Genomic DNA, 23,848 nt, shown 5'->3' with positions numbered 1-23,848 from the left:
AACACAAAGGCTTGTTTACAACAACAAAATTGGTAACACCTTATTTGGTGGGTTGTGAATAAGACTGTCATGACACTGTCATAAACAAGACATAACACCTGTCATGAACATGAGTAAGTCTTCATGAATATTTATAACTGTTGTCATAAAGTGTCTGTAGTCATTCAAAATGTCTTCTTTAAGACAACTTGACATTAACCAAGAAATCATGATCTGACATAAATTTGTTATAAAAGTATTGCTGATTAAACTTTAGCTTTAATAACATAAAGCTATTTTAAAGTTAATTTTTAAAGTTTAATCAGTGATACTTTTATAACAAATTTATGTCAGATCATGATTTCTTGGTTAATGTCAAGTTGTCATAACAAAGACATTTTGAATAATGTCAGTTTTGTATTAAAAGTGTCATGATTTACCAAATGACTATTTATGACAACAGTCATAAATAGTCATGAAGACTTACTCATGTTCATGACAGCTGTTATGCCATGTTTATGACGGTGTCATGACAATCTTATTCACAACCGGTCAAATAAAGTGTTACCACAAAAGTTAACTCTACTTAGAGCTGGCATATCATATCATATTAAAGTTTGTAGTCACAATGTAGAAAAAAATATGAATAAGAACAAAAGGTAAATACTTTTTCAACAGATTGTATAATTAGTGAATTCCAGTCAAATGCGGGTGTTTGTACTTTTAAAGTGCTTAAAAAAAATTACAGTCATTCAGTGAAGCTACTCAAGTAAAAATAAAAAGTACAGTGGAGTTAAACTACTGCTAAAAGTATTTTCTCCCCAAAGTTACGCACGTAAATGTAACTAGTTACCCACTAGCTATGTGTAATAATATATTTGTATTTATTGTATATTAAATTTAAGATGCGTGAGATACATAAGATAAATGTGTAACCGTGAACAAGCACATTTGTTGATGTGCTAATGAACCTTGCTTGATTGAATATTTCTTTTAAAAAAAAAGTGTAGTTAAATTTAAGAATAAATAGGTCGATCCGCTAGTTTTCATGTGAAAATGTAAAATTCCGATTGTAGCAGTAACACGCGAAAGCCCCATATTCGGAACTCCTCATCCGTAGAGGAGGGAGGAAGGGGGAGGAGAAGAAGAGGGGGTACTGTTATCATCCGTCAGGGCAGTGTGTCGAGCTTTTGTCCAGGAGAAATGGCCGGGATCAAAGGTATAAAAAACGTCCCAGCTCTCCTTGACGATTCCTTTTTATTTAAGTGGAAGCGGCTTTAAAATGCGCAGGAGAAGAGTGATGCGTTTAAAACACCCATCCAGCTAACGGAGGGTGTATATTAGCAACGGTTCCGCCGTTCACTGAATCTAGCTGAATCACCCGCAGTGTTTTGAAGCGTCTGTTTTCCAGCTTCCACGGTTATTGATATGTAGTAAATAACGTGTAACATCGCAGTTAATGTCTCTCTTGTTAGCCCGTGTTTTCCCCTGAGCTGCTCTTGTTGCTAATTTCGTTGCTCGGATTAACGGCTGTTGTTAGCCAGCAGCTCCCAATAGCACGACAAGCCGTTCCACGTGAAATCAGCCGGACCATCACTTGATAAAAGCCTCGGTCCTCAGCCGGTTCTGTGGTGTCACTATGATGCTAACTGAGTCTGAAATTCTCTGTCTCTTTTACAGCTCTCATCAGCCTCTCCTTCGGAGGGGCCATCGGCCTCATGTTCCTCATGCTTGGATGTGCCCTACCAGTATATGAGTGAGTACAACCATCACACACTGTGTTAGGGTGTGTGGGAATCAATGTGTGATCCCAGTGCAGCCTTTAATGAGGGTCAGGGTTCAGCCTGGAAAAGTATTGATTTTGTTAGGGTGACCAGATTTTGATTTCCAAATAAAGTAGTAGCAGTCCTGAAAACACTTCAATCATACTCTGTTTACTTAATTAGACTTTTGATTGTTGCATATTTAAAGTGTTCCTTCTGTATGTGCTTAGAAAGGATAGTTCATTACATTTCATAAGTCACCAAGTGCAAAAGTCACTTTAAGATATCCTGATATAAATGATAATAGAAATAATGTATTAGAAAAGTAATATGTAGCAATAGGTAACTTTTTCAGTTATACGCGACAATAATTACTCACAAAAAATGATTTATCTGTAATAATATGATATCACAAAGTCAATCAATCAATTCAATAGATGAACTCTCACTCAGTCGTTTTATAGTTTGTGTGTAAATGCCCTCCGGATGCCCCGGACAGAATGAGGACATTTAGTCTCGAAATTTTGATTTCACATTTTCCACGTCTGAATGAACAAATATATTTATGTCCAGACTATTCACTATTCCATTGTCTAAAAGTTTTGTCCTTCCTTTATACATTTCTCCCTCCATTAAATCCTTTCTTGTTTCCTCCCTATAGTCCTACTTTTCTTCCTTCTTTGTGTCCTCTTAATTCTTCCTTTCTCATGTCTCCGTTCTTTACGCCCTTATAACATTTATTCTTTCCTTTCTCTCTTCCTCTTGGCCTTACTTCTGTCCCTCCTTTTGTTTTTCCTTTAGTTTTCAGTCTGTCTTCTTTCTTTCCTTTGTGCATTCTTTCAATCTTTCTTCTGTCCCCTCTACCGTCGTTTCTTTTTTGTCTTTTCCATATCTTACTTGTGTTCTTCATTCTTTCCTTCATTGTGTCCTTTTATTCATCACTTGTCCTCCTTCATTTCTGTCTCCTTTTTGATTCTTTTCTTCTTTTATTTGTTTTTCCCATTGTTTCTACCTTTATTTCTTTCTTGTTCTGCTTCCCTTCTTTCTGTCCTTTTTTATTTCCTTCCTTCTGTCCATCGGTCCTTCCCTATCTTTTGTCCTTTTTTGCTAATCCTCTCTTCTTTCATTCTGGTTTTTGCTGTGCTATATGTAAAGTCTGCACACTCTGGAAACATGTGCCACAAACTAATTATGAACATTGATATTTTATATTTTAAAGTGATCATAAAGGACTAAAAAGTCTCAAAAATTGATTTTACAGGAAAAATGGGCAGAAACCCTGGAGGTTACAGTTCCAAGGACAGATCACAGAACACATTTTAAAATATGTTCCTGCAATAAAGCATTTACTGCAGATCTGTGCAATATTATCAATAGACGCACATCCCAGTAATTCAATCTGTCTGCTGTTTGCTAGAGAATAATAATAAAAAGCCTTTCTCTCTTCATCTAGCAGTAGTAGAAGGTTGGACTTGAGGATTTTCAACAAACTGTCCCGACATGAACTGGATAGCAAACTATGTACACAAATCATGTACTGATGAAACTCTTAACAACACTTCAGTTCTTAACAGAGGAAATTAAAATATTCTAATAAGGGAAAAATATTGGTAATTCAATCCCTGACCTACACCACCACAGCATGTGTGTATTTATGTCGCCTTCATTTGTCCCTCTTCCTTTTTTTATGCAGCAAATACTGGCCTTTGTTCCTCCTCTTCTTCTACATCCTCTCGCCCATCCCTTACTGCATCTCGCGGCGGGTGGTTGATGACACAGACTCCGCTAGCAACGCCTGCAAAGAGCTGGCCATCTTCCTCACGACGGGCATCGTCATCTCAGCCTTTGGCCTGCCCATCGTCTTTGCTAGAGCTGAAGTGGTAAGTCATGGAGACTTGGTTGTTACTAAATGTTTTCATGTTGGTTTTCTTCCAGAGATAAAGCTTAATGGTGACCTATTGTGCTTTTTTGAGAATGGGCTACACAAAACATGTTCATTACATTTTTTGTACAAAATCACTCTTTGATAGTGAGATTTCAGTCTGTTCAGTTCTGTCTATTTCTTAAGGATTTTATTTGATACAAAGTACTGCAAAACAGTAAAGTGGAAAGAAAATGGTTCTCAGAATAATTTTAAAGGTAACCTATTATGCTTTCTTAAACAGGTTAGGATTAGTCTGTGGGCTATAAAAACTTGTTCATTACATTTTTTGCACAAAATCATTCTTAGATAATATAATTTTAGTCTGTTCAGTTCTACAAATCTATAGTTCCTTTCAGAATGAGCTATAAATGGCATCTTGTCACTTTAAAATCAAATACACTGCTGCTGGCCACGCCCCCAACTCAACATTTACACTTGCACATAAAAATGGATCCAAACAGATACGCAATTATACAACCGTGCATCTTTGAAAAGCAGAAGTAGAGCCTTCTGCACAACCAATAAGAATGTAACAAGTTGTTTCTGCATGGTAGGTCAACAGCAAATCACTTGTTTGCACGGAGCCTACAGCAGTAAAACCAGCTGACCAAATGTGCTGGAGCTCAGCTTGGGTTTCTAGGTAACCGGCTGGGCTTTGCTGGGGTTACTGTGCAGTACCTGCTGATTTGTGACGTTACATTCTGAAGGTTTTTGAAACGGCTCATTTTCCAGACACCAAAAAACATCAACTTATTACCAAAAACAAAAACCATCTGGGTGTCATTTAAGTGCTTGAAATGTTTATAGAAGCAGTAGAAACCCAAATGGAAGCATAAAACCCTCTGAAATGTACATTTTGCATTTAGTTCAGGTAGGCACTCCTCTCATTAAAGTATTGGCAAAAAATACCTGGGTGTTTTTTTGTAACCCAAATGGAAGTACAAAAATGTGCAAAAGGTGAATTTTGCATAATAGGTCCCTTTAAATGTTTCTGTTTATTCGCTCTGCTGCTCTGACCTGAGTTGTGAATGCGCTGGTTTTTTGCAGATCGCCTGGGGGGCGTGCGCGCTCGTGTTAACAGGTAATGTAGTCATCTTCGGGACCATCCTGGGCTTCTTCCTGGTCTTCGGCTCCAACGACGACTTCAGTTGGCAGCAGTGGTAAAACGGCCAAATGAAGGAGAGCGGCAGGGGAAGGGGGGACCTTAGTCTGAACTGTTTTTATTAGCATTACAATTATTATTATAGTATTACTGTTTGGTTGTTGTTGTTATTCATATGATGACCACCCATCCATAGACTTACACCAGACCAGTGCAATACTTTGTTTTATTTTTAAATTGCCTGCTTTATGTTGAACTGACACAAGAAAGATGGAAAATGCTGACTTGTACTATGATTTTATTTTTTACATTTTGTTTTAGGTTTTGTCCTAAAACAAGATTTCTTGTCGTTATTTGACCTACTGCTTAAGTCATAAAGAACAACATGGCAAGTTGCCGTTGGTATTAAAGGGTGACATTTTGCTAAAATAGCGCAGAGTTTGACATCTTCTGTAAATGTAAAGTGACCTACATTGCTCTTCGACACTTGGTGAGAACCTGACTGCTAGGGCAGGAATCAATAATGAGCGTCTTTTGAAGAAGCCATATGTGGCTTTTCCTTTTCACTTGGGTTCAGGCTTGTATCTCTGCAAACAGATGTTCTCTCCTTCATTTGGCTCAGACACCAAGGAAAAAAACAATACTCCTTTATCTAATTGTCATGGAAAAACATTTCAGAGGATTGTTTTAATGCAATATGCAGGCATCAGCAGATATTCAGTACTGGCATTAAAAGATAAAATAACTACTAACAATGCATTTTCCCTCATGATAAACGTTATGCTCGCAAACACACTCATTACTTTTTAAATTTGCTTTGAAAGTCAACAGAAACTTAACGTTTCATACTGCCTGTAAAATATGATTACATATGACATTTAAACCTTTTTTTGATTAGCAAATAACACCAGGAGAAAGAACAGCAGGCTGGCACGCACCCAGACATCAGATTTTATTACCATCTTACTTAGCATCCATTTGCTCTGATTATACCCTGTGTGAGACATCTACACTGTAACGCCCAGAAAGCAAGAAAAACCTTGCTTTTTGCAGCAGCTAGCTTAGCTTCAGGACAGCAGCGCTGTTAGAAAAACCACATAAAGGCGCCTAATTATCATTAACAACCTTTAAACGTTGCAATTTGACTCCTTGATCGTATCAATGAACCTGCATAAGTGTTAATTAAGCACATTTGCTCCGTTTCCAGGGTAAAAACTCCAGCGCATTCACTGCTTTAACTGGAGGTTGTCTCTGAGGTCTACGACATTTTGCTCTAGCATGCAGCTTGAGGCCGTTAAACTGCTTTAGGATCTAAACGTGGAGTTAAGCTGCAGCCTGAATGCAGCTCTTCTCTGAGGGGAAGGTTTAGATCTTCAGGTTGCATCGTTTATTTACGTTTTCTCCATTATGTGTCGAGCCCTGATGGTGCCTCTTCCTCTGGCAGATTCCCAGACATATTATCTCACAATCACAGTTTGTTCTTTAGACTTAATACAGTTGTATTATTTATTGCAATGTTTTTCGTAGCAACTCAAAATCACCAAATTACCACAAAAGACAGACAATGTATGGAGGAGTTTCTGTTAAATAATAACATTTTTAATTCCTCTGACCCCAACTTGACACTTCATATAGTGAAGATTAAACAGGCTATTAAAAGGGCTGAATGATTTCAATGGTTACCAACATAATAGATCTGTCAGCGGATTTTAATTATTCTTTCTAAAAATTCTAAACTGATCAGAAATTCTGGATTAGTTATCAGACTCAGAGATTTATATAGAACTAGTTAAAACAGCACAAAATCTAAAAACTGTAAAGATAAATATCAGTGTTCATCCTGAGGGAATAAAATTATAGCTTTTGTTTCTTATTCTGGGCAGAGTGCTTTTTATGCATGCTGTCTGAAAAATATGAGATGGATGTGCTGCAGAAGTATAAAATACCTTTATTCCTGTTCTTACAGCCTCCAGTATAATAACTAATTCCTCTGTTCTTGCAGAGAATGTATTGGTTTTTAGATCACCTCATTTTGTCAGTAGATATAAAAACTGTAGCTGCATCTTTCCACTGTCTCTCTTCAGGGCTTTATTTGCTTTCTTAAAAGACAGGGTTACATATTTTCTTGAGGTTAAATCTTTAGTCATTCAGTTAAAAGTAAATTTTAGCAACCAATCCACTTTGCTCAGATCAAATTAAGAACATGAGTTTGTTTTACGTCATTTTTTTTTTTTTTTTTTACTAGAGATGCATTGATCCGGATTTTATTGACTGATACCAGTTTTTTGTTTTCTTTTGTTCCGAACTGCCAATTCAGGTTTTTGTTGTAAGGACTGTAAAAACTTAAATGTGTAAATTTGAATTTAATAATGAAAAACTTTCATTGATAAACTTTTTACTAAATTAAAAACGAAGCGCATCAACAACCCAGATGTTCACTGATGCATTTACAGATCCGTAAAATTGGGATTTTTGATTCATTCAGTGAAGGCCAGGACTAATCAACCAGTTTCAATCAAAACTAGATGCCACATGGTATTTAGTTTTTACAGAAATCAAAATATGATTGACCAAAAACATTTAGCCTCCATTTTCAGAACTGCTAATTAAAATGTATTGCTTTTTTCTCTATTTTTTTACACGACCCGATCAAAGGCATTGATCATATTAAAAGCTTAACTTCACACAATCTTAATAGTTTCTGTTAAAAACATTGTATAAAAAAAGCTGCTACTGACTTTTATGTGACTATAACAATGTTTGGTTGTATGCAAGTCCATCTGCAGGATGACCTCCAGAGGTGTGAACATCTGTATGTTTCCAGTTTTAAGCTCAATAAGTTAAATGTTCTCAAGTTTATTTTGTTTCATAGTCTGCTGTGAAAGCCCTTTGATGTGACAGAGGCTGGTGTGAAGCTCTGGGATGGGTTTCTGTGTTTTTCTGTTTGTTTCTGTTGCTCATGATGATGAGAGGATATTGTATTTATTTATTTTGTCGAATGAACGCTCAGTTCCTTTTTTTTTTTTATCTACAACACTTGTGTTGAAAGAACGACGGTCTGCATGGTGATTTCCTTTTTTTCCTCCTTTTTTTATTTTTAATAAATGCCATTTTTGAACATCCGCTCTGTTGAATGACTAATAATGCGTCCAACTTTGCAGCATTTATTACTAAGTAATCTGAAAATCCGACTAAATATACCATCACAGAAGATTTCAGATGCGCTACATTCACTCACATTTTGTGACATTACAAGCTATAAGCATTTGAGGAAAAGTTCTGATTTGATCAGCCTTTAATGGAATCTTAAGGGAAAAAGTGATTAGTTTTACTCATATAGACACAGAAACTGGATAGCTGGCTAGTTTTCATGCTCTGCTAACCACAGAGTGCTTGCCATATCTTACCAGAGTTTATTACTTCATTTAGAGGGATAGATTAGAGATTTCTTATTGTTTCAAAGCTTCTTATGTCATCAGAAATAATTTCTAAATCGCTACAGACACTTTAGAGCTGAGACAGCCAGTGGCATTTGAGACAGGTGTGTTGGAGCCATTAGATCAATGATATTAAGCTGCACGTTCACAGAGTAAATTGGCAATTATATTAAAAAGCCTATTAATTTCACTCAAAAAGATACATGACAGTGAAACGTAAGTAATAATGAAGTTAAGTTTCTCATTGAATGAGTTTTGTCTCCCTCTAAAGCCAGGAAATAGGAATTACATCAGGCATTCAGTGTCTTAAATCAACATATTTCATTCTTTCCAGACACTTTAAATTTTAAGTTATTGTGATTTCATACATTTATTAAACTTCATCAAACCAAAACTAAATTATGACTGCAAATCCAAAACCTAACTACTCATGTAAATTGAAATAATGAACTTTTTGTGCTGGTAAATTTAGTTTCACAATGTTTTATGCTACAGCCTATACGCAGAGATTCACAGTTATGCAGCTTTATCAATAAATAGAAAGATATTGCAAAGTTTGTGAACTTCACAAAAGAAAATTAAGAAATGTAGGGACCAAAAGCATCACATTCCAGCAAATAAATAAGTTGTCTAATAAATATTTATAGATTTCATGTTAAAATGTTCTAATAAATAAAAAGTAAACAATGTCCATAACCTCTTAAACACATGTATGTAAAAAGTGTATGTAATATGTGATCTTCATATGTTAAAATCATGTATTATTTCAGTATTTGTTTTCTGTGACTCAAGATTTTGCCCCTCGAAATTATGTGTTTTATAAAAAATAATACACCTTTAAATAATTATGCATGGAGTTATTACTTTACTACAGGTTTTATTTATTGTTTTTATATTATATTAAATTTTTCAGGGAATTTAAATGTTATGTTTTTCTTATCTTTAAGCCATAAATCATCAAAATGAACATAAATAACCACTTTAAGAATTTAACTATGATTTATGAGTTTCTCTTAATTACTGAGAAAAATACTTTTCTATGCGATTCAGTATTCAGCCTGCCTGCAATCCACAATAACCTCAAATGACGACCATTAATCTTGAATAAAAACTTATTTTTTGTCCACAGACTACAAAAAAGTATAGAAAAATAAAACATTTATCATTATAAATATCATTATTTTTTTAAAACTTATTTTCAATGGACTGATCAGGATTTTCTCTGTGTTTTCTCAGAAAAATCCAAAATCTCCACATTTTCTCACTATAATGACCCGGTGTTGAAGTGAATAAGTGCCAGAAGGTTAAACCATTCCTAGAAATGTTTTCCCCGACTGCAGATAACAAGGATTCACGTCACAGAGACATATTTTAGTGGCAGTAAGGTATGAAATATTTACATCAGGGCTTGAATTATAGCAAAACATCTGCTGCTAAAATGGTGAAAAAAGAAACAAATCTCGACATTTGTAGGAAGGTGCAAATGTTTACCTGTAATACATTTTTACATTTTTTTTCAGTGTATGTTTAGTTTTATTTTTGTTAAATCCCATATCATGACGCTCTGACCTGAGGCTGCAGCTTTCAAACCTGCTGCTAGACACAACTTGCCCGACTCTTTCAGCCCTTTCTCTGCCCGGGGCAACAGTTTCTCCACAGATTTGCATGTAGCATCAAATCACGTCTATAATTGTAGGATTGAAACAAGTGACGGTGTGGCTTTCTCGTGATTCAAGCATTAACGGAGACAAAACACAGCGTTTGCAGCAACCCGCCCGCTGCAGGTACGAGCTTCTTTTAAGAGCTGTGAGGGAGTTAAACATTGCTGGAAATGTGCACACCGTGTCCTTCCTGACCACGCGGCACACCCACATCTCACAACCCGAAAGGATCAGGATGGGAGAGTTTTAGATCTGGAGCAGTCGGGAACGGACAGACAAGCAATGAAGAAGTTTTTCAGAGCCCAGAGGGACGAGGACTACAGTCAGATCCAGTACCTGACCGCCAAATGCACCCGCCTGGCTCATGACAAGGGTAAGTCATGCAGGTCAAGACTTTCAGATGAAAACTGCCTACTTAGTTTACTGGATGTAAAGTGTAGACTGGAAAAATACAAAATCTTACCACATATTTTTAGTCGAGTTTCTATTGCAAATATCTTAGTACACTTGAAATAAAGCACACAAACTTACAAGTAACTTTTCAGCAATAGGAGCTTATTTTAACTCAATAATTCCTTAATATTGGTGGAAAAGCACTTGTAGATTTTTAAAACACATATAGCTGAAAAGCTGTTTTTTCCCCCTTTATTTAAGCAGGTAAACCCCCACTGAGATCCAGATTCCATTTTCAGAAATTTGCAACACACTACAATCTGACAACACAAATTAAGAAGTTTAAAACAAATTACAAAACAGTTTTAAATTTTTTGTTGCTAACTTTTCAGGGAATTCCTCTTCCTCAATAAGCATGTGGCGACTGTGGATTACACTGAATCAAGCGTCTTATTTTTTCACATTTACGTCTACATGTCACATTTCATCATAATAAAATGTCAGTCTCTTTGTAAAATGCCTTGAAAAGCAACAAACTTGCCTTGTCTTGTCTTGAGCTACTTTTTAAGAACAATAAAGTTGCTTACTTGCAGAATCTTTCGCTGTGTTAAACTGACTGTGGTGTTGTCTTTCTTTGGCTGCAGCAGTGCTGGAAAGAGAATTTCTGGTGTCCAGAGAGAAGGAGAAGAAGCTGCAGAATGAACTGGAAGCCGTGACCTCTCGTCTCCTGCAGCAGGAGCAGCTGAACCTTGAGCTCAGGATAAACCAGGACCGGCTCATCTGCAGGATCCGTCAGCAGCAGGTGGACTCATGAAGTTCTCCCTGATGGAGAATCATTATCAGATGATGCAGCATTCATTTTAAACCTTCATACCAAATATTGCCCTGATTTTTAAGTTTGTTTGGGGGGTCTTTGCTCTTATCGAAGCCCAAACTTGTGATCAAGCTACAATAAAAGTCTAGATGAACTTTAAGAAAAACTTATTAATTGAAGAAAATATTCATTCACTCTACCTGTATTTGTAGAGATATTTAGTCTCCTTCACACTTGTTGGCATCCCTGGTAAAAAATTACAGAACAAGGTGGCTGTTTTTTCTTGAATAAGTGAACAGATCATCTGAAAACTTCATTTTGAGTTTAATTAGGTTATCTGTGTCTAATATTAAAGTTAATCTTATGATCTAAAACATATAAGTATGACAAAAAAAGATGAAACTGAAGAAATCAGCTTTTTTTTCAATGAAATTAGCAACAACGTTAATTAAAAGTTCCTTATAAAGAAATTTTCTCACTGTTTAAGCATAAATCTTTCTTTGAATTTTATAAAATTTTTATTTCATTTTATCACAGTAGATTAGGATGTTAATGCAGTAAAATCTTACAATTTTGGTCTCATTATTTCAAATATCCGTAACATTCTACCAAGCATCAAAGTTTGCACTAAATACATAGAAAATTCTTGTGAAGAATTCATGCAGAAAAAACAAAATCTTTTACTTTGAAAAGTGTGACTATAACATTCTAAACAAACTCTACATCATATTGAGGCGTGTCCCATTCAGTTAGACTTTAAGGTTCTTCTATGCCACTTGTTTAATTAGTTGTGATGATATTTTAGTGAAATCTCAAAGTCTCCACTGAATCTCAATTAAATCTGCAGGAATGAGTGTTACTCATGTCCTTCAGTGTCTCCTGCAGATCTTGGTGGACGTCCTGCAGCAACGGATGGTCCTGCTGGCAGAGGAGAGTCGTCGGGATGTGGAGCTGCTGCAGCAGGTCAACTTAGAGTTGGTGTGTCTGCAAAGCTCCGAGGTGCAGCTGGAGGGCCTGGTGGAGGAGCTGCATGCTGAGGCCCAGCGTCGAGCAGCGCTGTCAGACAGACTGCATGCAGAGCTGCGCAGGTAGACGCATTTCAGCTCTGTTTGCTTCTGAAATTTGGTTGTAAGCAAAGGTAAACTTAGGGTGCATTCACACCAGCCTAGTTTAGTCTGTTTTAACCGAACTCTGGTTCGTTTGTCTAGAAATACCAGTTTGTTTGGGGAAGTGTCAATGCATAACCAAACTCTGATGCGGACCAAAAAAGCAAACTTTGGTCAGCCTAAAAACCGAGGTCTGTGTTCGGTTACAGTGAAATCTGGTGCAGTTCAAATGCATATGTGAACACCAAGCAGGCCGGAGACCTCTCCAAAAGCAGGAAGTGGACACAGCGCAGGGCATTCTGGGTAAATACAACTAAATCGAGAGTAATGACTCGTGGTCTTCTGCCAAAGACAAAAGAGAAATCCTACAATCTCTAAAATCTGACACTACTCCATTTTTGTTTACATTTTGCAAAAAAAGAAGTTATGCTCAAGTCTTCTTCTGACATTTTTGTGTTGTTTCCTTCAGAGGTTGTTGGTGCAGCGCCGCCAAAGGCGAGGAGATGAACAGGTTTTTCAAAGAGTTTGGTTGGTTTGACAGTGCAGTGTCAAAGTGAACCACAGCAGCTGGTTCAAACGTCCCCAGTTAGTACTTCTGTACTAACAGGGATGATGAAAACACCCTTAATCACCTTTAATCTGCTCTATAATCACTTTTACACCAGAGTTTATTACAGGAGAGCTAAGAGAAGATAAAGCTGCTATCTTGTTTTTAGAAAAGTAAATTTGGCTCTCTTTTATATATTCTCCAGTACTTCATCATTTCGTTACTGTTCATCCAAATATTGAATTTTCACAGCTTGATTCCAGCACATTCCTGTGTGTCTCTCCAGCTGTTTTAACTAAACAAGATCAAACAGCTGGAGAAAAACGCATCCATTTAGTGAAAACTGAAGCTGAATCAAGCTGTAAATCAGCTACCCTAAAAAACTACAGGCTTTAAAACACTCTTTAATTTTCAAATGAATTAAAACAAACTATAAAATGTAAAATTGTCAGATAAAATGGCTGTCATTTGCTTTGTCTAATTAAATCCTGCAGTTTGATTTGTGTCACATTTTTTTCATAGCATGATATTTTTGGGAATACAGATGAAAGAGACACTATCATCTGCAAAAGGTTTAATGTTTAGATTTATTTTTGCTTTTAATGATGCATTGTGATTCTTAAATCCCTAGCTGGAGCGTGTTATTCCCAGACTGTGGGTGTCATAGGCACTCAGACACTGTCAGAAATGTGTTTGCAACTCTTTGCAGTTTCTGACTTGTCTTTCTTGCCTTTTTTATTTTATTTAACCAGAAATCAGTATCTCAGTATCTCTATATAGTGCAGTATCTCTCCTGCTAGGAAGTTCTGGTCAAGAATTTTATGTAGAAGTAATCTGATTAAAAACACAACAAACATTAATTAAAAACCTTGTTTGATGTCAAGATGTTGAGGCTTTAGTTCGACCTCAGGATTTTTTTTTGTTTTTTTTTAGTTCAACCTCAGGCTGCTTTGCTTACGCCTTCTTTGCTGCCTCATGTTGAACTCTAATGCTGCTCCTGTAAGAGTTTATTCAGCAGCTTTTCAGCATTTATTCTTAATTCTGAGAACAAACTGTTCATCCCTGGTTTTCAAATGCCTTTGATGTGATCGGTAATGATATCCAACAGGAATGGAGAGACCACATGTTTTGATACAAATGTTCAACTCTTTGTTTTCTTCTCTATGGGGGATCCAACAGTACCTAACTTAAAGTTGAAGAACTGCTTTCTGATCACAGTGGTTTTGTTCTTTTATCTGATTTGGTTGGATCATCTTTATTCAAGTTGAAAACCAGACTGCAGGTTTAAAAAAACCTTCAGAAAAACTAGGATTAGAAAATAAATCAATAACTACATAAGTCATAGTAGATATGTGATCAATATCCAAAGATAATACATTTCATACAATATTCAATTATTTCAATGAACACTGATCAAGAACCGCACAGCATTCTGGGAGATGTAGGCAGAGGACAGGCTTTAGCTGCTCAACCTTTCACGGCTAGCGAACTAAGGTTGGTGGAATCAACTAACTCACTCACTCTGGTTACCTAGCAACAACCTTTTGAGTAACATGTAGCAATTTAAGGGTTCACCACTGTGCCTCATACCTGCTTAAAAACTAAAAAAACAATGGCGTGGAATGAAAACGAGGTTACGCCACCAGTATTTCAGATATTTAAAACAAAAAACAAATAAATAATTATCAACGTCGATTGATATGAAACAATTTTATTATAATACATTTTGCAGACATATTGTCCAGCCCTAAGAAAAACATTTTGGACTTCTTACACTCTCCGTTGTCACCTTTCTTATTGATTTACTTGACTTTAAATAAAAATAGTAATAAAAACCTGCAACTGTTAATAAACTTCAGTTCACTTAATACTGTTTTTATGTTTCATCAAATTCTGCTAGCTCCTAGCAATTAAACATTAGCATTGTTTATGTTAAATTTAATTTATTTTTTCATTGTATTTAACTGAAAACAAGAAGCTTCGGTACCATAGCTGAAAAACAAATGTATCTGTGTTTTGTGGTTGTCATGAGCAGTAAGCTGGTGCAGCTGAAGGAGCTGCAGGAAACCAACGATTGTCTGACAGAAGAGCTGAAGGACCTCCGCAAAACTCATCTGGAGGAGGTGAGATCCTTTCTGTATATCTTTCTAAACAGTGAGGTTTTCCCCCAAAAAGTCTTTGTCTTTGGAAACAAAATCTAAAGAAATGATTCTTAGAGGAAGACTAGGAGTCTTTACACACTGCAAAAACATGAAACCCTACCAAGTATTTTTAATCTAATTTCTAGTGCAGATATTTTAGTACACTTGAAATAAGACTAAACTAGCTTACAAGTGACACAAAGTTAATAATTTCTTAAAACTGAACTAGGCCCACTGCCAGATATTTCACTTATAAAAAGATTTTCCCCATGTTATAAGTGAAATAATCTGTCAATGGAACAAATACTTTTCAAAATTAATACTAAGGAATTATTAACTTAAAACCACCTGATGTATCTTAACCGTTACTTGTAAGTTAGTTTTGTCTTCAAGTGCACTAATATTCTCACTAGAAACTAAACACTAAACTAAACTAAGATTTTGTATTTTTGCAGTGCATTGAGTTTCAATAGTTTACTGTATAAACAAAGCCACGTTTTGTGAAAAGAAAATATTGGATTATCAATGTGGGAGTTGCAATGCCATTCTTGCCCAGCAGATGTCAGAACAGGGACACGTTATTCAACATGAAACAATCAGAAATTAGCAGAATAACAATTTTTCAGTTAATTTAGACTGTTTTATGGAGGAAGTAATTATAATGAAACCTGTATGCTCAGGACTCAAATTTATACCACAGACATATATTTAAAAAAAAAAAGTCAACTTACCAGACTTGACTGGTGTTGGGTTTGCTTTAGTGCATCTGTATATTTGTGGAGCATGAAGATTTATGGTTTTTGTTATTTACTGTGAGCTTCAAAGACCGGCCCCCGTGTTGGCCTCGGCTGTAACCAGTCCATCAAGCAGCAAACAATCCGGTTATGTAATTAACTTTCCTTTGAGACATCTGCAGATGGCCAGGAGAACAGCGGAGCAGACCGCAGAGTCAGTGAAAACTTAATGAGATCATTTATTAGCAGGAGATCAAGCCAGGGAAATATTGCAAAAGCCCTGGGAATTGAAGATTATGTCAGACTCTGCCGCTCTCACTCATCTTTCTGCATAACAAGTCGTTATTCTAATCTATATTTGCAGTTTGCAATAATCACTGCTTCCTGAGTTTATTGTTTTGATCACATCCTGGTATCAGGGGGAAATAAAAATGATCTCATTTATTTATTTAAAATGTATTTTAAAGGTGAAGGAACTGCAGCAGGAGAATAAAGGGAGCCTGAGTAAGTTGCAGGAGACGGCAGAGCAGTTCGAGTGGCTCTGTCAGCAACAGAAGTACTGGATGCGTTGTGTCAAAAGGTGGGATTGTTTACATGAATAAAACAAACATGGCAACACAATTAAATCCTGCGATTCTCATATTATTTTATGTAAGATTGCTGCCAAAAGCATGATTATTTCCAATATCAGTTCACAAATGTTATATTATTTGTATCTAACGTAAGAAAAAACTGTTGGGCAAACACATGCTTTAGTTTGTTTAAAGACTAGAGGTCTTGACAACACATTATGCTGAAAAAGCACATGCTAACAATGTGCAGATTTAGAGAAGCATTACTGACTAAATCCTTCTATTTCCTTCAGATTGTTATTAATTTCACTGTGTTCCTTCTTAACTTTCCCAAACCTCTGAAAATAAATCCATTCCTCTGAGCTGGGAGTTGGGCAGCGCTCTCCTGGCTAATAAAAGCAGAAACCTGCTGCCTGTAAACAAAATTAATGACAGTGGAGAGAGTAAACCACAACAAGGAAGGAGCTGGAGGGAAACAAAGGCGAGTTCATGGGCTTTAAAGGCACAGTTAAAAAATTGGAATATGTGAAATAAAGATAAAGCTTTACATGTAATTTGTCAAACATTTTTTATAAATATTAAGAGCTTACATAAATTTCTGTGATGTAGTACAATCTTTGGTTTATTGCAAGTTGCAGAAAAACAAGAATGCTAGAACTGTCATGGGACTGAACAGAACCTTAAAGCGCTCTTTCAAATTTTGCTTCTCAAATCTTTCCTGGTACATAGAACTTTGCAGAACCTACAGAACATTTTTCTAGAATTTTGTAGAAAATTCCAGAAGGATTGGGCTTTATTATGAATTGACTTATAATCTCCTACTTTACTGGTACTCCTTTAAGTGACTTGTTTCCAGTGATGTACGGTGACGTGCATGACTGGTGAGGCACAGACTCCACCAAAGTCGGATGTACAAATCCAAAATTTAATATAGAAGCTATATTTTAACCATAACTAATTATATCAGCAAGAAAATATTAAAGAATATTTAACAAGGTCACATTTTTAAAATTTATTTCAATGTTTCCCTTGGCAGATTTCTCACTTTTCTGATTAAAATTGAAAATTGTGTGTGATCTTACCTTTATGTCATATGATGTTCATGCACCCATCCTTCTCTACAAATATCTCTGTCATTTTGTTGTTTCTTATTTTCCTTTAATTTTCAAAAATCTGGCAGCCAAAGAGAGCGACGACCCAGAATGGTTTTGCTCCGTCTGTATTTTTCATCCCCGACTGTTTTCATTCTTTTCAATGCATTGAAGAAGAGCATTTGTTGTATCTACACTGCCCCCTATCAGGGAGGCATGGTACTTTCTGTCTCAGCCGCCATTTCACTGCACATTTATAGCCGATCAGAAAGACTAAATAAGTCGTTCATATTTATTAAATATATCAAACAGACTGTGTAACGTCAACATATGTAGAAAATGTGTAATTAAACAAGTACCTTGGCGGTTTAAAGACAGACAGCAATGGACATGCACTAAATGCTTCAACCTGGCCTTGTATTTCAGCAGCCAGTGCATAAATTCAGTGATTTTGGCCATAAAAATGTTGAAATTACCAATAATAAAAACAATGTATAGACAATTCAAGTGGACTCTCCTCATTGCTAGCATCTATTTTACTTTGCATGGTCTTATTTTTACTTATCAGGATTACAGGTGCCTCATCTGCCGTCTCTTACCGCACGTCACTGCTTGTTTCACCAAAAGCAAATCTACATGGAAAGAAAAAAAAAGTTATCTATGCATTCGCGAAAAGTGACCTTTAACTTTCTGGAAAGTATTGTAAAAGTAGTTAATCTGGTCAGTGACCAAAGATTGGTGGATTTTTTTTGTCTTCCACAGATTCAAAGACTGTCTGATGGAGGAGAGACAAACTCTGCTGCATCAGGTCAGCACTTTGGAGAAGAAGGTTGGGGAACAGAAGAAGAGCTCACATGACGTCAGTTCAACACAGAGTCTTCTGCGCCCTCTAGAGGAAGCAGAGAGGCCTGGCAGGTGAGTGGATATGAATCCACTAAGCTGTTAATAAAAAAAATGCAATTATTTTTTTCCCCTTAGCCACATCTAAAATCAGTTTTTGTATGCAGTGTAACATCATTGGATGCAGACACGGTGACAGATCTGGGTTCCCAGGTGGAAAACTCAAACATGTTGTATGAGGAGCTCATTGCACAGGTAATCTGAAGATCATACACTGTATCTTTATGTCATTTCAGGGACTGATCTTGTTTGATTAACGTGCTGTTATTTTTCTGGGAGAGATTTTTATTCTTTTCATAAGCTAAACAATTTTTCTTAAATGACACAAAACCGAACTCAGCTGCAGTTTCATGGCTTTTTTAAGAGTTAGAGTAAAATCATCTTCAAATAGGCAGAATTTGAGGAAGAAATAGTTGACAACAGTTTATATAGACAACATTGTGCCTCTATTACAGCCAGTGAAGTTCACTGATAAAACGGAATAAGTAATATTTACCACTGAAACAAATACAATAAATCTGAAGTATTCATAATATAATATTTATTTTACTAGTTTATTTTTATCACAAACCGTTAGAAACGATAACATGTTTTCTTCATAGCTTAAAGGTTATCTTAACAGATACACAAGTTGAAGCTAATTTACTTATTTGAGTCATTTTCTGAGCTTATAAAACAGCTAAAGCGTATTGTATCTGTAAATAAATTGAGTAATAATCAAGTAATAAATTGAGTATTAGCCTTTTTTCTGTGGTTGCTTCAACTTGGTTCCTTAATTTCTGGTTAACAGTTGCTGTAATGTTTGAATTCAATTTAGATAAAAAAAAATCAGCCTATGACCTAATTTAAATTTGGACTGACGGTAGTTTGTAATATCTGGACCTAATTAGAATAATGATGATTCAAATCAATAAACTCAACTCGCACAGCTAAGACCATCAAAATAGTGAGTTCATTCTGATAGATGTTTTAATTATTCTAAATGTGAGCAAACAGAACTTGGATGACCTGTATGTAAAGACAAACTAAAACACACCATATTTCCACCTAATTTCCAACTATCAATGTTTATAGTTTATGGAGAATGTGCAGCAGCTATTCGTCCTTATAAAACAGGCCAGTCTAATCGTTCCAGATCTTTCAGACTGGTTAAAGTTTCAGGGTTGAACCAGAAATTCAGAACATCATTTTTCACTCAGGGTGATTTCCAGTCCCAAGTGGAGTTGTATTTCTGCCAAAATGCTCTTAAAATGAAAACTTAATGAGCAACAGAGGCCCATAATTGTTTCAGGTTTTATTTGTCTTTTGTTCATTGTAAAATATTTGAGGGTTCAGTTTAAAAGCTGTTTTGCAATTAAGCCGGAAAAAATAAAGTCCAAGAAACTCTTGCAGGAAGTTTTCACAAATCCTGACAGGATCTCAACACTTCATCCTCCTGCAGGGTTTGACATTCAAAGGAGTTTTCTGACAACTCTGGGAAAAGCCTTCAAATCTTCCTTATGACGGGCTATTACAGAATGAAGTCATAAAATTTACACAAATAAAATCATACAAAAAATCCAATTCAAAAATACTGTAGTGATCCAAAAGGAAATTAAATAAAGACAAAATAATGAGGAATAAAGTTACAATAATATGAGAATAAAGTCATGATAATAACAGACTAAAGTCAATATATCAAGAATGAAGTCATAATAAGAGAATAAACATATTACCAGAGTACAGTAATATTAACAAAATAACGAAACACGACGCGTTATTCTCAAACAAGTTTTTTCTAGTACCACTATAACTATGTTCTTATAATAATACAACTTTATCCTCTATATACAACTGTTCTCATGCAAGTGTATTCTTGTAAAACTATACCTTATTCTCTAACTATTTCGACTTTATTCTGGTAATATTATCACTTTATTGTCATATGAGTTTATTCTCATAATGTTGCGACTTCACCATGAATTTATTTTATTCGTATACTAGTTTATTCCCATAATACTATGACTTTATTCTTCATTGTATGATTTGTTCAGTGTTTTACCAAATCCTGGATAAGAGAAACCCTGCGATTCTGAACATAATGCTAAAGCTCATGGCTTCCAGAGACGTCAGAGATGGCTGATCTTCTCTTAGCATCGGAGTTTCATTGTGCTTTTTCTCTGTCTGTCTGCTGGATGCGCTGGGCCTCCTCCCAGTCCGCTTCCAAAACAGCAAAGAAATGACTAATAATGACTGGAGGAGGCGCTCGCCAAGAGCCTCTGTGCTTCATTCCCCTCACCTCGCTCAGGCTCTGCATTGCATTTCTTAGGATAATTATTCTGATTGAGAGCAGATGATGCAGACTGTTTTTCCCCCCTTTCAATTCCTGCAGAGTTGAACGAGGGCGGAAATTTCTCCGGAGGAGCAGTGACTGTCAAAAACACGGAGGAAACAGGCTCGATAAAACACATTACCAGCTCCGACATGATTTATGGAAACCACAGATTCACATTGTCTGGACATGACAGAAGCCCCTTTCAGACATTTGCTGCTTTATATTAAACTGAACTTGTTGGGGTCATGTTTGAATTACCCCCTGGTGCTTTTCCATAAGATGTCCTCCACATGCAATCACACTTCTTTGGCTCCTGAAAGTGAATATTTTTAAAAACTCCAACCAGGCCGAAGAATTTTGCTGACTCCGACTGTGACAGTTATGTGAGCCCTGATGGTTTTGGTTACCAGTGCCAGATTGTGCAATGCCATCTTTGAGGTCTGCTGTCACAATAAGTCCTGGTCTGGCATGCATGGAGCTCAACTGTGTCTGAGAATTGTCAGGCAGACAGATTTGTTTTAAGTATTAACAGTGCTGTTTGGATGCGCTTTTAGGATTAGGACGAGACTCAAGTCATTAGACTGAATCACTTTTCTAAGAACAGCCCAGACTTAGCCTAAAATATATATTTTATGGTTAAGAGGTGCAGTAGGGACATTTTCTTTGAAAGCACATGCTCATTTGCAGACCCCCTTCCTCCTTTAGAAGAGCCTTAAAGGGGACCTATTATGCAAAATTAAAATTTTGGACATTTTTACACTTCAATTTGGGTTTTTACTGCGTCTAAAAACAGCCCAGGTACTTAAAAACACACCCAACCATTTTTTGCCAATAAGTTCATGTTTTCTGGTGTCTAGAGTTGTTACGTCCCTGCCCCGTTACCTAGCAAACTCACCTGAGCCCAGCCCCGTTACCTAGCAACCCAAGCAAAGCCCAGTCCATCGCCTAGCAACCAAAGCTGAGCTCCAGCACATTTGATCAGCTTGTTTTACTGCTGTACAATGGTTTCTGGAAAAGAGAAGTTTTTTTGTTGTTGATTTACCATCCAGAAACCAGTTGCTGCCTGTGCAGGAGGCTCTACTCCTGCTTTTCAAAAATATACGATTGCATAATTGTGCATCTGTTTGCAGCCAAATGAATCAGGAGACTATAATGCATGCCACACTGTCCAGATTTGTATTAGTGAAAAATGAAAACAATGTATCATCTTACTTCTACATAATTATGCATAACATTGATGGTCTCATAAAATCCCCATAAAATACATTGTAGTTTGTAGTTATGTGACAAAATGTAGAATATTTTGAAAGTCGTTGTTGTTTAATGTGAATTTTATGGGGTGCTTTCAATGGATTACCCACAATTAATCAGTTTTCTTAAATAATAGTTATTTATTGGGAACTTCTGTTGCATCACCAGTTCATATGAGCCAAAACATTCATGTCAACCACTTTCACTTCCATTTATCTACATCTATGTTGTCTTTCTGAAATATCACTTTAAACACCAGATTAAAACAAATTAAATTAGTCTTAATTTACAGTTTAAACACTGACACTACATACATCATTTATTGGATTTATCTAGCCCAAACATTTTTCCTGGAGGACTATTATCTTCTGCTCTCATCCTAACTCAGAGTTTATTTTTCTGCCTGTAGGCGGGGAGTTCTATCAGCAGATACCAGGAACCTCCTTGAGGACTAACGCCATCCCATCTTCTCCCTCCTTCCTCAACTCAGTCGTTTTAACTACTGGATGTTTGTGGATTGCCTTCCAGTCTTTGTTTTAAAGAAACCAAATCTGCATTGTTTTCCTTCCAGTATTGTTCACTAAAACCCATTGATTAAGCTCCGGTCCCCTGCCCCTTTATTTTCTTACTGCTGTCCCATATGTGCATCACATGTGCTTAAATTTGTCTGGTCACATTTTTCCAGTAATTGTCCATTTTTCAAGACCTTGTAATCAACACTGCTAATAGGAGCACCTGAGAATGTTTTCTTTTGTTGTTTGGCTCGTAAATCCTCAGCTGGTGCACAGAAGACACAAACAAACGCGCTTTTTTTACCGCACCGAAGCGCCATCAATGGGGTTTGTGTTTCCTTGTCACTCCGCTTTCTCTTGTGAGCAATTATCAGAAAATCTGTAAAGTAATTTGGTTCAGATCAGCAGCGGCTCATGTGTGAACCATCTGATGCACACATGTTAAAAAGGAACAATAAAACCGTGCAAGAAAAAAAAAAAATTTCTGATTCATCATAGAGGAAGTCATCAAGTCCTTTAATGTTGGTTGATTTTTGACATTTTTGTATAAATATGAACTAAAACATCATCTGAGGTTGACAAAATTAAGATTATTGAAGCTCAAATTAAACAAATATTTATTTTTTGCTGTTTTTGAGAAAGGCGAATACACGATTGTCTACTTTATATTTAAATGGTTGAGTCAACAATCTAAATATCTTTTCTTTCCCCATTAATCTATAATTTGCTATATATTAAAAATCTCAGGGGTCAATCTAGTCATACATTACTCAATAACTTAGAGAAAAAAATAATCTGAAGATACCGATAGAAATTAATTTACTATTAATAAAGCTAATCTATTTATGCAAACAAAGCCCACTATCTATTTTGGTATCCTATTTCTCCATCAAATATATTTTATTTCACAACTTTTAGCACAATAAAGCCTGTAAGACAGTTTTTAATAATAAATACTACGGAGAAGGTCAAATATGAAAGATGTTTTGAAACCTGGATTATAAAGAAAATATAATCTGTCTGGAAGAAACAGTTCACATTGTTTTCTGTTTCTATGAAGATTTATAAATGTTTAAAGGCTTACTGATTTTATTACCACAATCAAAATGGATTGAGCGAAATGAAACTTCTGTATTTGCACATTTTTGGAATCTTGCTACGCTACATTTAGCACAATTATCGGCCATATTAAACATCAAATTGAATATTTCCATTAAGCAAGACCTCGGACTTTGGACACAAAATAACCTTTTCTACCTTCTCTTTCAAAAAGAAAGCTGTCACTAGCTGCTTTTCCATTGATCAAATAATAATTTGGCATTTTCAAAAATAAATTTGCTTAATGGAAACATGTCAATTTTGAAAAGAGTTTTTTGATAAAAGGTTTTGGCACTGGGATGAGGTGTTTTTTTTGTCCATATCGAAATCGGATCACACGGGTCACATGATTCACAACTGGATGTTTCCACTGGCGCAAACCATGAAGAAGAAGACAACAGGAAATGGTAAGAGGATGATGGCGCAGCATTATTTTTAATGACTTGTGTTAAGGAGAAATTATAATGTTAGCTTAAATTTTGGAAAAAGCATGGCTCTCCTTTTCCTCC

The 23,848-nt window shown here is 36.0% G+C and overlaps 2 protein-coding genes across 3 annotated transcripts; both read left to right on the top strand.

Annotated features, from left to right (window-relative positions):
- The first annotated feature begins 1,112 nt into the window (after positions 1 to 1,112).
- On the top strand, positions 1,113 to 6,685 carry leprotl1 (leptin receptor overlapping transcript like 1). The gene is made up of 4 exons (XM_005815959.2): positions 1,113 to 1,198; positions 1,660 to 1,735; positions 3,436 to 3,622; positions 4,714 to 6,685. The coding sequence occupies exons 1-4, from the start codon at positions 1,183 to 1,185 to the stop codon at positions 4,828 to 4,830; spliced, it is 396 nt and encodes a 131-aa protein (XP_005816016.1). The 5' UTR covers positions 1,113 to 1,182; the 3' UTR covers positions 4,831 to 6,685.
- Positions 6,686 to 9,750: 3,065 nt separating this feature from the next.
- Positions 9,751 to 23,554, top strand: LOC111606864 (shootin-1-like). Of its 2 annotated transcripts, none has more exons than XM_023328231.1 (8): positions 9,751 to 10,239; positions 10,907 to 11,061; positions 11,959 to 12,161; positions 14,762 to 14,849; positions 16,069 to 16,181; positions 18,027 to 18,179; positions 18,272 to 18,359; positions 22,139 to 23,554. In XM_023328231.1, exons 1-8 carry the CDS (start codon positions 10,149 to 10,151, stop codon positions 22,175 to 22,177), a joined length of 930 nt encoding a protein of 309 aa, XP_023183999.1. In that variant the 5' UTR covers positions 9,751 to 10,148; the 3' UTR covers positions 22,178 to 23,554. The 2 variants fall into 2 exon arrangements, with proteins under 2 accessions (XP_023183999.1, XP_023183998.1); XM_023328230.1 differs by having other exon boundaries at positions 10,904 to 11,061.
- Positions 23,555 to 23,848: the final 294 nt, after the last annotated feature.

Source organism: Xiphophorus maculatus, chromosome 23 (genome assembly GCF_002775205.1).
Source record: "Xiphophorus maculatus strain JP 163 A chromosome 23, X_maculatus-5.0-male, whole genome shotgun sequence".
Lineage (NCBI taxonomy): Eukaryota > Metazoa > Chordata > Actinopteri > Cyprinodontiformes > Poeciliidae > Xiphophorus > Xiphophorus maculatus.
The sequence above is the reverse complement of the archived record's forward strand: the minus strand, read 5'-3'. Positions and strand labels throughout refer to the sequence as shown.